A 16,403-nucleotide genomic window follows, 5' to 3' on the forward strand; every position below is an offset into this window, starting at 1 on the left:
ATTCCAACAGTGGCCTAACCAATGTCCTGTACAACCGCAACATGACCTCCCAACTTCTGTACTCAGTATTCTGACCGTTAATGGAAAGCATACCAAATGCCGCCTTCACTATCCTATCTACCTGCGACTCCATTTTCAAGGAGCTAACATGTGCCTCCCTTTTTTGCATTATTCCAACCAATGTTATAGGCTGAAGCAAAGAGATACAGACCCATCATATCAATCTCTTGGTGCACAACTGCCAACTAGGCAGTTTGCCACAGACTACAGGTTATAAACTTTGTCGGAATGGACAAATGTCCTTTGAAACAGTGGTACATAATAAGGGATCAAAAGGGCGACAGATCCAACAATTAAAGATAATGGCTTTAGTGAGAAGTATTCACTGCATAAATGAATCAACATTACAATATTCTTAGTGTTCCAGATATTTCCCCTTACCTGTGACATAATCAAAGCAGCTTCATGAGGTTATGTGTTCATTCTTCCACTTTATCTAGCCACTAGCATTCAAAGGATCGTAGGATCCCTATCACTTTTGTTTCAAGTGCATGGATGATTTATTTAAGTGTGCACAGCCCATTTCTTTTATGCAACAACATTCAGTGTAGTATAAAGGGAGCAATTTGTGCAGTTACTACTGTGTTGCTATGCAGCCATGCTGCTTAGAGCCAACTTTGCTAGCTATGCGCTGAAATGATACTTATCTTACTGCCAAAATGATATTGGAATACAATTATTGCCACATATTAACTTTTTTATTTCTTCAAAAATGAAATTATTAGCGATATTAGCAAGTAAGAAATATACATCTGTAGCAATGTTACTAAATAAATACCTTAAATACAGTTTGACTGAGATATCATTACTGACCACACTAACCAGTTGGAGAGATGGATGGAACACCATCTTGTGGTTGTATTCTAGGGTGACCACTGTTACTGAGGGAGTTCTCAATACTTAGAAAGCCAGCATGTCGTGGAATAGCTGGATATTGAACCCACAGTGGAGAAGCTGAGCAAAGATACCATGGACATAGGTCCAGAAACTGATGCAGTACTGTCTGAATGTATCAAATATAGTAAACTGGCAGAGTAAACCAGCACAGGTGATTGGAATTCTCTGAGAAATCTGTCTAGACTCAGATTTTGGACAGTTTCGAATCACTTAAGTTTGGCAGATACCCAGAAAAAGTTAGAGGATTGACAACCTACTTTAACTCTTGGGTACCCAGAGGACCTGATACTCCATTCTCTTCAACCTCCAACATCCTTCCCAATGAAACCCAATAAAACTGTCACATCCCCACAACTCTCTTTCCATTCACCACCCTCCCACTCACCCATCTGCCATCCTACCTCCATGTTTCTTCTTCATACTTCCCTTTTCTCAGTAACTGTCAAAGTGACTGCACATTCTGGCAAGTATACATGTGCAATTAAAATGCAAAAGTACAGATTTTTCTATCATCGATGCCCTGCTTCTTCCAGAACCTCCTGAAAATAGCATCTCATCGCCTTATTATTTAAATATATTGAACAATGTGAAGTTACTGTATTTACTGTGTAGGTAAAGAATAAACTCAGCTGGAAAAGTTAGAATTTGTCCGTTCCAGTCAAAATAGCTTTTTAATGTCATTGTATGTCTTGAGTATTGCTAAACTTTATGATTGCGGAGTCTCGCTTAATCAGCTTTGGATTCAAATTAAAGCAATTTTTTTTCTGCCTTTCTCTTTGGCTTTCAATGTTAATTCTATCCTTGCTTCCCTCTTTATTTGGTTTGTATGTCAGATTTGATATTGAATTTATTGTTCTAATATTGAGCTGAAACTGAAGATCAGCCACGATCATCTTGAATGGCAGAGCAGGCAAGACAGGTCATATGGTGCACTCCTGCTCTTACTTCTTATGTAACTTATTCTGTGTTTGTAACACTGTGCTGCTTGTTAACAGTGCTTCAGTGCTTAATCAGTAAGACACAAAGTTGCTTGCCCAATACAAATAAGATCCAGATACAGTGCAGAGGGTGCCTCACTTTTGGATTGTCGACTGCTCTCAACTTAATGTGCAAAAACTGATGGTCAGAAAGTCTCGGGGAACGCAAGTCTGACGATGATCCATGCCACTGTTGAACTCATCCCAGCAGTGCCCTTTTCCTGCACTGGATGCAAGGTGCAACTTTCAACCCTATGGCTACTAACCTCTCTTGCAATTTCTGTCCAGGCTTCCTTGGTCAGGCAGGCGGATTCTCTGGTGCTGGCAGTGGGAAAGTGTGTCTCCTGCTGTTCCTCGACAGCTTGGAGAAGAACCTTCAGGGAGGCATCGCTGAACCATGAGGCCACACGTTTTCTGAGACTGTTCGCCAGAGGAAGGCTGAAATCAGGCTGATGCTTTTCGGGTTTGTATCAGCTGCTGCCGCCGCACTGATGCTGCTGGCTTGGAGGCCCAGTGTGCATGTCTGAGTGCTGCTTAAAAACATCGCTTGGACCCTGATCCCATCAGTTGATGGTGGGTTCGGTGACTTCCTAGTTGCCCTGCTTCATAATTGGCCTGGCTCCATCTTGTGCACATTTTATCAGCTGGCTGTGGTATAATTGCAGTCAGCTAGTCATTCCTACCATATGTGGGGGATTCGTGGAGTGCACCATCAGTCCATATGCCAAAAAAATAAATTCTGTTGACTGTTTGACCAGTGAAATAAGTCTGATCATTGATGCTATCTTGACAACTAAAAAGTCTAAGACTGAGCATCGCACTTGGCAAAATTCAGGTCTTGGGCCTTTCCAGGTGTCTGGCACATTATTGCTGCTCAGTATGTGAACTGAACATTTAAAAATAGGTTTTCAGACTTTCCTCTTTGCTCATTAGCTGATAAAATTTGTACTTAGCGATAATTGTCAAATTACCATCAGAGAGTTTTGGATGACGAGCTGATTAGTTTTCCAATTTACTCCACTATCCAGGGACGTTAAGATGACTTGTACTATCCCTCCTGGCACAATCAAAGATTGAAACTGGAGTTTTCATCTGGTCTACATAGTTCAGTGTCATAGACGTCAACTATTTAGGGATATTTCCATAAGCTTTCTGATCTGTGAAATATTAGAACTGGCTTTTCACCTATTTCATAAAATTGCTGCAATACATGGTCTCTGTCGAAACCATCTTCAGTAGTTTTATGAAAATCTCATGCATAGCCTTGTTATGTTATGTTTGCCATTTATTGAATAATTTTAGTTAACTTTCAATAATTTTGGTAAGTTTGCAGCAATATTTATGTTACATTTATAAACTTTTTATTCAGTTGGGCAGCAATGCAATACTGCACAATGCATTCCTTTCATGATACGCTGGTAACCTCACTCACCCTACTGGAAGTGAATAGAGAGAAAATTGTGTCTCAATTAATATTTATTCTAGAACTTCACTTCTGCTGTTCTCACCAATAATTATCATAAGGTGTTCTAGTTTTCAGCATACTATCTGTTAACCCCTATTTATTTGATTTTCAAATGGATTGCTATGTAAATTCCCTATCTCCAACACAGATGAGATAAAACATACACAATTATATTTAAATGATTCCTACCCTGAAAAGTCCTGGAAAAGAGCCTCCCTTATGGGACAGAGGAGTTCTGTCCAGGAACCTCTCAGCCAGCAAGGGAAGCAGTCGTCTTTTTGTAGCAGTAAGTGTGCCTTGTTCTGTAATTTAAATATCCAGCAGCATCACCAACCACTTTGATGTTTGACAGTTACTGTGAAAGGATAAGTGTGTAAGTGAGCGGCGTTTTGGAGTTTGGGTGCCTGATGGGTGAGGGGGATGGAGTATCAGGTTAGTTGATGAATGTAAGGAAGTGGAATGGCGAGATGCGGTGTTGGGAGTGGGGAATATCAAGCCCAGCAGGGAGGGGAAAGGGGAGTCAGATCCAGTGGGGTGAGTACTGGGGGAGAAGTGGAATTGTGTCAGGGAGATAGAGAGATATTTGGAGGGTATCACATCAGGCCCAGCAGGGTGGTGGGAGAATGTGTTAGGTTGGGGGGTGAATGGAGGGTGTTGAGTCCAGCAGAGGGGCTTGGGCATCAGACTGGTCTGAGAGTGAGGAAGGGTGTTGGGCTGAAGGTTGGGGATTAGGCAATGGTTATGTGAGAAGTCAGTTTCAGTGGAGTAGGGGCAGGAAGGGGTTGTCAGGTCTGATAGTTCAGGTGGGATCCAATGAAGTTAGATGAATGGTTTGGGGTTCAGGTCTGGAAGGGTGCTGTTGAGTTGGAGCAGTCAGGGTAGGAGTGATTTTGGTTTTAAGGATATGTCAAGTCAGGGAGGTAGTGGCAGGTTGGTGAGGTGGTGGGGGTCGGCAGGGGAAGAATTTTGGTTGTGATAATATTGAAGGCAGTAGCCAGGTGGTGACAGGACAAGAGGGAAGGGTCAAGTCGAACTGTGTCAGACCTGGGTGGGGACAATAATGTTGGGGGTGGTATTGGTACAGTTGGAGTGCTCAGTGGTGAGTTCAAGGTTGCAGTTAATTACTCAGGAGCTAAAGTATGTTTGTAATCCATTCCTGTGTAATTGTTAAACTTAAATGTGTCAGAACCCTTAAAATTTGTCGACCTTGAGGGTTTTTCAGAGGGTTCCAATTACAAGGGAATTGCTCATTGGAATTTTCAATATCTCAGGCAGTATCCTCGGAATATGCTGTACCAGGATTTTCATATGGCTTCAATGCACTAGTCTACATTGTAACAACTATACCCCCCCCATCAAAATTTCTAAGTCACTGTTCCCATTCCCTATCTTTCTGCTCCCCAATCAACAAAATCATTCTTTGTTGTTGCTCTCTTTTAACAAGATTTTGTCTTTTACAAGTGCTTAATCTCCTCCCATCCATAGAATTGCGCTCTGCGTTGTGCCTGATAGAACCTCATTTCCCTGAGCGTTTACTCCTGTCAACTTGACGGGGTCTTATACACCCACAAGTGTGATTGTGATTGATCTTAAGCTGTGATCTTAAGCTTTCATTAAAATTCACAAACTAGTGACAACTCTTGGTTAGATTAGATTCCCTACAGTGTGGAAACAGACCCTTCGGCCCAACAAGTCCACACCGACACTCCAAAGAGTAACCCACCCCAGACCAATTTCTGTCTGACTAATGCACCTATCACTATGGGCAACTAAGCATGGCCAATTCACCTAACCTGTACATCATTTGGATTGTGGGAGGAAACCGGAGCACCTGGAGGAAATCCATGCAGACACAGGGAGAATGTGCACACTCCATACAGACAGTCACCCCGAGGCTGGAATCGAAACTGGGTCCCTGGCGCTGTGAAGCAGCAGTGCTCACCACTGAGCCACTGGGCAAGGATGGCTCAATGGCTAGCACTGATACCTCACAGCGCCAGGGACTTGAGTTTGATTCCACACTTGGGTGACTGGGTAACTCTTCTGAAAGCACCTAATTGACTTGGACTGTGTAATTCAGAGAGCGGGCTTTAGACAAGTCAGATCGATTAGCTCTCTGAGAACATTGTGATGAAAGGTCACTGGACCTGCAACATTGACTGCACTTTCTTTCCACAGATGATGCCAGATCTGTTGAGTGTCTTCAATATTTTCTGTTATTGCGGTGTATTTCAATTGATCAGTTGCAGTATTAAACATTGGTAGGGATATTGTATTATTCATAAAGAGTTAGAAACTGATTATAATGCAGATGTATGTTCAGGATGTTTTATTCACTAATGCATTCCTGGATTTCCTGATGAAGGGCTTTTACCTGAAACATCGATTTTCCTGCTGCTTGGATGTTGTCTGACCTGTGCTTTTCCAGCACCACTCTAATCTTGACTCTCATCTCCAGCATCTGCAGTCCTCACTCTCTTATTTATTGATGCAGTACAGTCAGATGCCAAGCAACAGCAGATCTGCATGTCAACCACTTGGAGAACTGAGAGAAATTCAACTGTTGAAGCATTTGAGTATAAAAGGTGTGATTATTATATTCAAACTTCTGGGGAGAAGATATAATGGAAGCAATAAATTTCAAAGTTACTGTTTGTCATGTTCCTGCACTGCAAACCATCGAGCTAACTGTGGGCGAGATGGTGGCTAGGTGGTTAATACTGTTGCCTCACAGCGCCAGAGACCTGGGTTCGATTCCAGCCTCGGGTGACTGTGGGGAGTTTTCACATTCTCCCCGTGTCTGCATGGGTTTGCTCCGGGTGCTCCGGTTTTCTCGCATAATCCAGAGATGTGCAGGTTAGGTGAACTGGCCATGCTAAACTGTTCAGGCATGTGTAGGTGCATGAATCAGGAGTAAATGGAGAATAATAGGGTAGGGGCATAAGTTTGGATGGGATGCTGTTCGGAGGGTCGGTGTGGATTTGTTGGGTCAGAGGGTCTGTTTCCACCGTGTAAGGAATCTAATCTAATCTAATTTTGTTGAGGAATTAGGGATCCCGCCTGCCAGTGAAATGCATGCGCTGCCTCTTTGCAGGAAGGTCCGTTGGACCATGAGTCCATTAGACAATGGCGAGGCAACTGCCAGGCAATCCCTGAAATCAAGACCCCAGGGTGGAAGTATCACCTACTGAGAACTGCCAGCCAAGCAGACATTGTCACCTCTTGTGCTGAGCAGCATCACAGGAGTGGCAGTAGCTACTGTAGTACAACACTTACTGAAGTCACGTGATTATGGGGAGGCCAAAGAGGAAACTCTCAACGGATCATCACCCGTCCTTTCCACCCGTCCACATAGCACTCTCTCCCCATTCTCTGTGAGGCACTTAAGTTATCATTCATGAAATTTAATAAGGCACAGATAAAGCCAAAGCCAACTGGACCAGGGAAGGAAAAGAACCTGTCACTGAGGAACCAAATCACGGCTTCACTACAGTGCTCCATTTTTGCTGCTTGCCAGGTGTAAATGAGAGCAATCTGCTGTTGCATACACAATATAACATCTTCCTCAGTCCCCAGATGTCCCATTCAGTGGACAGCAAAAAGGTTTCTGGCCTCCATTGTCCAAGTTTCTATTCCAGAGAAAAGCAAACATAAACAAAACTTTAGAAATATTAAGATCTAAATGCATGCAAATTGTAGAGGTGACTATCACATCCCTGTCCCTAACAGGTTAGGAGCTTTTCTCCAGAAGAGCAAACTGTTTTTTTGTATTTGCTCTATCTATTTCAGCTGGCCTGAATTTTCAGTCTCAAGTCAGAAAAATCTCTGACTCCATAAACCCAACTTTGGAGAAGATGTTCTAATTTTCTTAAGTAGGGGTAAGATGGAGGGGATATTAGATGGAATCCAGTCTGCCACCCACAAAAACATTCAGTGATGGCTATGAGAAAAGCCAGCTTTGATCTAGGATTTCATACCAACTTTTAAAAAAAACTAAAAATAAATCTCATCCAGCTTACTCTTTTCACATTTCCTCATCCCCACATATGTCTTATCCATGCAAGCTCATACCACTCCCTTGCCCCATCTACTAGCCATAGACTCTCATATCATCCATGCTAACCTTACCTCTTTAGCCAGCTGTATGGCCCATCATGTCCTCTCTATCGAACATTTGCCTCTCTACCCAATTCCATGAGCACTTTATCCTCTGTGTTAATTTTCTGCCAACAAATACCCTCACTCTCTGTCCTGTGCCTGTATACCCTGTATGCCAACAAACTTTGATCTGACAATCAAAGCAGGCACTCTAGTCTTGATTGCACACACTGGGATGCCCATTGTAAAAAGAAATGCCTTTGTGGGAGGTGATCCTCCCTTTTATCTCCAAAGGCAAAGCATATCATAGAACATAGAAGAATACAGCGCAGTACAGGCCCTTTGGCCCTCGATGTTGCGCCGATCCAAGCCCACCTAACCCATACTAACCCACTATCCTCCATATACCTATCCAATGCCTGCTTAAATGCCCATAAAGAGGGAGAGTCCACCACTGCTACTGGCAGGGCATTCCATGAACTTACGACTCGCTGAGTGAAGAACCTACCCCTAACTTCAGTCCTATATCTACCCCCCCTTAATTTAAAGCTATGCCCCCTTGTAATACCCGACTCCATACGCGGGAAAAGGTTCACACTGTCAACCCTATCTAACCCCCTAATCATCTTGTACACCTCAATCAAGTCACCCCTAAACCTTCTTTTCTCTAATGAAAACAGCCCCAAGTGTCTCAGTCTTTCCTCATACGATCTTCCTTCCATACCAGGCAACATCCTGGTAAACCTCCTCTGCACCCGTTCCAGTGCCTCCACATCCTTCCTATAGTATGGCGACCAAAACTGCACACAATATTCCAGATGCGGCCGCACCAGAGTCTTATACAACTGCATCATGACCTCAGGACTCCGGAACTCAATTCCTCTACCAATAAAAGCCAGTACGCCATATGCCTTCCTCACCGCACTATTTACCTGGGTGGCAACTTTCAGATATCGACCTATTGGCCTCCCCCCCGCCTCTGAATTCTTCCTACCAACCTCAGAATTGAGGCTAAGCAGGAAGCAGCCCTCAAGTGACCAATAATTGTCAGTTTAAACACTTCAGTTAGTGCAATGCCACATAGACTATCTGAGCCTTGCCTGACCAATGTAAAATTGTGGGCAGGACTTGGAGAGATGAGAAGGCACTTCAGGAGTTTTATAGGCCCCCATCTGCAAACCCATAGGCAGTGGATTATAAAATTCTTCTCTATATCTTTAAGATGATAAGCTCAAGAATTCTGTCTTGTAAAATATTAATCAAATGTGCAATCAACATAATATTTACCAACTCAGGAGCAGTTACATTTGTTCTTGGAGATGCCAGTGTAATGATGTAATTGGACTGGTTATCCAGAGCCCCAGGCTGCTATCTAGGCCAGACACCACAAAACTTCTTTAAGCAGGTAGCCCAGACCATAACTTTGCTATTTGTTTAGCTAGGTGTATAGTGGATGTACCCGGTGTAAATTAGCTGGGTCGACTGCCAAGTTTTAAACAAACAAAATTTAATTACAAAATTATGGAATGAAACACAAAGAACAGCAAATAGAATACCTGATAACTTATCCTATCCAAATCGACTTAATAATGCTGTTCTGAAAACACACACACATCCCTTAGCACAAACAGTAAAACATGGCACAGGCAACTTAAGTTTTCAAGGAGAGAGAGAAGTCAGCAGCTTGTTTCACGCATCCCCTGCTGCAGCTGAACCAAAAAAAACCCCTAGATGCCAGGACTGGCCATTCCCCTTTCATTATACAAGTTATTTCTAAAACATGAAAGCCTTTGGCCTGAGGTATCAACTATTTAGGAGTAAACAAAAAGGGCCCCAATAAACCATTCGTCTCTGCACCATCTCAGCCGTTTTGGAGCCTGGACCATTTTATGACCCCTCTGAAAAAAAATCAAGGACATAGTAACTTTGAGAAAAAGGACCAACTTTGTGACAAGTGACATGAGTCTGTGTCCTACCAATGGCAACTGGTGGAATTTGAATTAAATATGATTTGAGAATTTTCTGTTGAGAAAGGCTAGTCCATTTTCAACTGGTGTAAAAGAACATCTGGTTCAGTATTTGCATCCTTCTGCTCTGGCCTACATGCAAATCCAGACCCACTCCTGGGTGGTTGATTCTTAACTGTTCTCTGGACAGTTGGAGATGGGTGATAGCCAAGCCATACCCCATGAAAGAATAAAGAAGAAAATATTGAGTGGCAAGTAAGTGAGAGAACATTCGATAGTCAAACATTTTTTGCAAAGCTATTATTCACAAATCAGCAGGCAGCAAAGTTCAGACCAATCAAATTGTAAAATAATTTCAAGCAGCTCTTTTCTGAAGCTATGTTCTTTTTAGATTAATGACGAAGCACAGCTGAAAATGTAATTTGTGACATGAACTTATTTTAAGGATATTCAAATGAAAAATTTTAAACATAAACCCATCTATTATGATTTTCAAAATCTCTGTAAAAACATTCCTATGCACATGGCTTGTGACCAGATTGCAAGTTATTTCCCAGTACTTGTGATAACTTTCCTGCTGGTATTTCTCAAACTTTTACAATCTTCACTTGCAACATGTTACAATTTTACACTCAGTATAATCATATTCCTGACAAAATCTCATTAACCACCACAGCAAGAAATAAACTATTGGCATCCATGTGGCTGCACTTCATTGATTTAATGCCAATTTTTCATAATACTAAAAAAGTAGAATGAATGTTTGTGAAGCTACATTTGAATAAAATCAGGCTTACAGGCCATATTAAGCTTATTAGCAAACCACAGCTGCTGTACAAGCAGTTACTGTGAAGGATTATTCGGCCTATGAATAGGAGCAAGAGTCCTGCTTTGTTGGTCTCTTGGTCATTACAAGTAGTTATTAATGGAATTTGTGTGAAATTGGTTGAGACTGGACTGAATAAATAATGACGTACCTTTCATCTTATCATTTTGTTTGAAATTAACACAGGAGAAAAAGGTCTAATGTGAACAGATACCAGCTATTTTGTGTCTCCAGTTAATTTTTTGTTAATTTTATGCAGTTTGATGGCATTAACACAGGATCCATTTATGTTCCTATAAATCGGAACAATGTGAAACCGGGTTGTTGGATTGGGACATGCATTTTTGTGATGTGTATCTCTTATAAATACATGTTTCTAAAGCTGTGCAAAGATTAGCTGTAATTCTGTCCATCATTTTTTGGATGTTTTCTTCACTCGCCTACTTTCTGGAGTAAAGCACCTCAGAGCTCCGAGCCTCATATTCATTCTGAAAGTTGGCACAACAGTATTGCAGTTTTAACTTTATGCCTTCAAATTATATAAAAATAAATCTTAAAAAGAATTGTAATAGCATGAGAGACAGCATAGAACAATTTTATTTCTAATGCAATCATGTCCACTTACTCCAAGTCCATTAATGTTGACAGCTATTTAAGTTAGAAAGAAAAGAAATGTTCCAGCTCCTTCTCTGTACACTGAGATACATTTTTCAATGTGTTCATGTCAACATAAATATGGACATGTTTAATTTTAAAAAAAACTTTCAAACCCTTAATAGTTTTTTTTTAAAGTCTTTAACAGTATGATGCACTTCAATCACCACTACTGTTGGCAAGCCCTTCTTTGTCTGCACATGATGAATCTGCCAGAGATTCATCACTCTGTCTTGTGGTCCTTCTGCCTTTGGTCATTCTCTGAAAGTAATAGTTACAAAGGCATGTGTAAGCTGTGATTTCAGACAAACAAAAAACATTTTGTATCTACCACATTCTGGCAAGAGACTGAAATTAAGATGCCAAGTCAAGATCCTGAGTCCTGGCTGCCTTTACATTTATTAAGAACCACGTTTGTGTCAAGAAAACAAAGCCCTGAATAACTGGTTTCCAAACTATTGAAACTGAATGTGAGGTGTACCAGGACCCAGTTAGTTCATGTTGACAAAATTGCAATGATCCCTAATATAATTAACGTAACTAGGTGCAACTGAATTCATAACACAAGCAGGACTATCTGCTTTTGTCCCCAATCCATAATACTGTTTCATTATCTATTCCAACCTACACCTTGGGCTCTAAGTTCCTGACAAAAACATAGTAAGATAACATGTAAAAAGATGAAATGCTGAGGAAGCCAAGCAAGTCTGGCATCATCTATAGAAAGAGAAGCAAAGTAAACATTGAGTCCAATATGACTGCTCTTCAAAATCTGTCCTTTTGAAATTGATAAACTGGGTTAAATACAAAAACGATATATTAATTTATGCCATTATATTTTCCAGAGATTTTAGAATCTCATTGAATTACTTAATAATTGTCACCATGAATATTGCCATTATGGAATATTGACCTAGCTGATTTTCACAAGAACTACCATTCATTTGACTGGGATCTAAACTAGCCCAAAGTACCATGTACTGTAGACCTTTGAGGCTCCCAGTATTTCCGACACATATGGCTCAGACATGGAAACATTCCCTTGTTCTGTAGATTGAGTTATTGAAAAAAAATGTTTGGCACTTGTTCTAGTGATGGAATTGATGAGATACACCAGGCAGGATGTCAGTGGTATTTTAGATTTATGTCATGCTTTTTCATAGGTCAAAGACTAGTACAACATTTGGTTCAGTCTTTGATCACTTGCTGGTCTGTCATTCAGCTATCTCAGGCTAACTTCTGTTCAGAAACAGCATTTTGAAGTCACTTACAGCACTTTTACTGCAAGCATGCCTGCTTCAATGTCAGTGGCAGTAGAGATGACCACGGTCGAAAAAGCACCCTCAGCATTCATCAGAACTTTTAAATTACACTTCAACTGTGCTGAAATGATACTCCCCAAATCCAGAAATTTGAGAACTTATATTTCTTATCACTAGTTTAGCAATTAGAATTTAGAAGCTTTACTCAATTTTCCATGTTGACGCTAACAGTATTGTGTTACAGTGGGTGATTGGCGAAGCAGAGGGTTTTGGAGTGAAGACGGTGATGAAGAAGGACATGTTTATTTGAACCAAGATGGCAAAAAGGTGAGGCATTAAACTAGTTGAACATAAAAAGTTATGTGACAGTATTTGAAGACGAAAGGAATATTCTTTCTTGGAGTCCTTCCTTTATTACTTAATTAACATAACTTAATGAATAATATGAGCATTTTCTCAAAGCAGAACTTGGCTGTCACATTAGCGCTTCAATATTATTTAATCGCTGGTAATGCATTTTTTTTTAAAGTGTGTGGTCATGAAAGGAGCTATATAAATGCATTACATAGTATTATCGTCTATTACAGATCTTCTGATCCAAGGGCCTTGAAATTGGATTGAGTTTTAGTAACAACATTTGATATCTTAATTTGAAACTGTTCACTCTGCCATTTTAGTGAGGGATCCAAGAAGTTTAAGTAAAGGTTGACATCATTGATAGTATAACGGAAAGAGCAATTTCAAACCAGCAATTTATGTTCAAGCCATGGCATGACTTCAGAGTCTGGCTTATCTGGACATAGTGAGATTTTTGCTAAGGTTTCATTAGTGCTTACAATCATAGTAATTTCTGCAATTTGAAGGTATTTGCTTCTGAAAGGAGTATTGAATTGTAAGATCTTTATTTAAACACAAATAACCTCCACTGTTAAGGTTAACATTTTTTTTGCAATTATCATCTCTTTGAGAAGTTTTCCATGACTAATACCAGCAATGTGCATGTCTGGTTTCTTGGACATGTATAGATATGATGTTATGTCTTACTAAGCTAACCAGAATTTACAGGCATACCATCATCAGAAGAAGTGACATAATTAAGTTTTTTCTGCTTAAAATGGATGATGTCAAATGGTCATCAGTTTAGCTCATTCACTCACATGTAGTCATGCCTCACCACACTAAAAATTCTTTACAAATTGAATTTGTTTCAGAATGTTCCTTCTTTTAGCATCTTTCCTGAAGTTATTGAGATATATCCCTTTACTCATTAAGGCATCCAAGTCTACTTAAAAAAAAGACCTGAAACAAAAAACAGAGTGTCGCAGAGACAAAACAGGTCTGGCAGCATCTGGCAGAGAAAACAGAATTAATGTTTCGAGTTTGGTGATTAACTCTGTCTGTTTTTATTTCATATTTCCAGCATCTGCAGTTCTTTCTGTTTATTTATGAGAAACAACCTAATCCTTTCAGTCAGGAGAAGCATGCTATAGCAGTGTAAAAATCCAGATTTTAGAGGTGCAATTGAACAATGCTGTGAAATTTTCAGCAACTTTTTGTGTTCAAAGATGTGCAGTTAAATGCAGAAATCCCAAAGGCACAGTTAATGATTCTGCTGTTTCCCTGTGGTGCCCATCATTGAAGTATTCACAGACCAGTCAATTAGAAATCCTGAACTGAAGAGAGCTTCCCTTTTTCTTCAGAATATTGGTTAAAAATACAAAATGCCCTATGTTTATTAATGAGGTATAATTGGGAATACAATGTCTAAATGTGCTAAAGTCAAAGAATAAGAAGCTGCCAGAAGGACATGAAACACAAGGCAGGCAGGGAAGGGATACTGTGCATGTATATTGCTGACCAACCAGTATTCAGTTTTGAAAGTGTTGGTTTCTCTGGGGAGTACAGCCAGAGCCAGGTTCTTGGCATCACCCACTGCAAGGAAGAAATTGGAATGGAAGACCAATACTTGTAGAGAATTTGAAAGTTAGGGGGGCAGTCTAGAATCAGGGGCTATGCTGTCTGGAAGTGGGCTAGGCCATTCAGGACTGAGCAGAGAAAATATTTTTTCACTGAAAGGGTGGTGAACTTGTGGAATTCTCTAACTCAGAAGGCTGTGGAGGCCAAAGCACTGAATATATATACAAGAAAGAGAGAGACACATTTTTAGATTTTAAAGGCATTAAGGACTATTGGAAGAATGTAGGAATATGGCATTAAGATTAGAGAAATGGCATATCAGGCTCGAATGTCCAAATAATCTACTGCTCCTGTTATTTGTGTTTCGTTGGCCCCAGATATGATTCCAAGATTTTTTGTTGCCTTCCTGGTGCCAGGGTCAAGGATGTCACAGTGTGGCTACAAAGCATTTTTCAGAGACAGAATGAATAGACGGAAGCTTAGATTTGCAGTGGCACCACAGTCATATGCAGAAAGAAGAATGAGGCCTCAAGGCAGAGATTAGGGAACTAGGAGAGATTTTGTAAAGTAGGACCTCTGTGGTAATAATGTTCACATTTTTCATGGTAACATGTGCTAGTGAGTACAGAGGTGGGAAGACAGAGCTGATAAAATGTGGCTGGAGAGATTGTGCAAGAAGGGAACGCTTTGACTCTTGAGGCATTGAAGGGGATGGTGTAAACTAGTTCCAAATTGCACTTCAATTTGGGGGCAAAATTCTCACATAGGGGCTTTGCTACAACTGGGCAAAGTGCTGGAAAAAATCTGTGACCTAATGATGCTTGAGCTGCTCAGTGTTTCAGCTCCTTTTAGGTTTTTATTTTAAGTGAACCATGGCATATGGGTGTGAAAGAGTGGTACTTGTCATTCTACATTGGTCAATGGAGTGAAGTGACAGGCGTGGATTGAACATGAGGTATATGATAGTAATGTCTCTTTTTTTATTCAGTTGTGGGAAGTGGGCACCACTGGCTGGCCAGCATTTATTGTCTGTCCCTGATTGCCCTTGAGAAGGTAGTGGTGATCTGCATTCTTGTACTGCTGCAGTCCATGTGCTGTATGTACCACAATGTATTAGGGAAGGTGTTCCAGGTTTATGACCCAGTGACAGTGAAGGAATGGTGATATATTCCCAAGTCAGGATGGTAAGTGTCTTAGAGGGGAGATTGTAAATAGTGTTGTTTCTAGGTTTCTGCTCCCTTTGTCCTTCGAGATGTAAGTGCTGTCGAAGGATCTTTGGTGAACTTCTGCAGTCCATCTTGTAGATGGTATAGCCTGCTGGCCGTGGAGGAATTGGCTGTTTGTGACTGATGTCAATCAATTGAATTTCACAACTAATCTTGCAGGAACCGGTTTGGGCGAAGTTCACAATACAGAATCAGATAAGTTAATTGTTGTTTTAAGTTTGTTCAAGAGAAGGCTGTATTAGTGAGTACGGTGGGTTCCTTCTTGATTATATGTTTTTGGAGGTAAGTCTCTTGATTAAACTTGAAATATAAGCCATAGCTCTTAATTTAACTTGGCACAGTGTTTTGTAGAGGAATAAGACGGTGTTATTTTCTGGGTCTGTAGATTGTGAAGGAGCAAAAATGGCCTTTGCAGTGATATGTACTTCTTGTCAGATGTGGGAGTTTAAAGAGAGTTTAAGGGTTACTGTGGATTATACCTGCCATAAATGCTGTTGGATGCGAATCTTATCAGATCGAGTGGATCAGTTGGAGAGACAGATAGAAGCGATGAGGAATTTGCAACAGCAACAGTATGTGATGGATGGCAGTTATAGGAAGGGGGGAAGTCTCATATACACTCACATAGATGGGTTAACTCCAGGAAGGGTAAGAGAGGTCAGCACCTAGGGAAGGAGTCTTTTGTGGATATACCCATTTCAAACAGGTATGCTGTTTTGGAAAATGTAGGGGGTGATGGATTCTCAGGGGAACGTAGCACGAACAGCCAAGTTTCTGGTATTAAGACTGGCTCTAATGCAACGAGGGGTACGTTGGCTTTCAAGAGATCAATTGTGTTAGGAGATTCTGTAGTCCGAGGTGCAGACAGATGTTTCTGTGGCCAGCAGAGAAAAAGCAGAATGGTGTGTTGTTTCCCTGGTGCCAGGATCAAGGGTGTCTCAGAGAGGATGCAGAATGTTCTCACGGGAGAGAGGGGCCAGCAGGAGGTCATTGTCCACATTGGAACCAACGATAGAGGAAGGGAAAAGGTTGAGATTCTGAAGGGAGATTAGAG

General features: G+C 40.9%; 1 protein-coding gene across 5 annotated transcripts in view; it reads left to right on the forward strand.

Annotated features, from left to right (window-relative positions):
* Nucleotides 1-16,403, forward strand: part of ablim2 (actin binding LIM protein family, member 2) — a 408,138-nt gene that overhangs the window by 290,469 nt on the left and 101,266 nt on the right. For all 5 annotated transcript variants that reach the window (XM_043698339.1, XM_043698331.1, XM_043698357.1 and 2 more), the window contains one exon: nucleotides 12,451-12,533. In XM_043698339.1, coding sequence (XP_043554274.1) covers nucleotides 12,451-12,533 — 83 coding nt within the window. The remainder of the gene's footprint in view (nucleotides 1-12,450; nucleotides 12,534-16,403) is intronic.

This window comes from Chiloscyllium plagiosum, chromosome 1 (assembly GCF_004010195.1).
Source record: "Chiloscyllium plagiosum isolate BGI_BamShark_2017 chromosome 1, ASM401019v2, whole genome shotgun sequence".
NCBI classification, from domain to species: Eukaryota; Metazoa; Chordata; class Chondrichthyes; order Orectolobiformes; family Hemiscylliidae; genus Chiloscyllium; species Chiloscyllium plagiosum.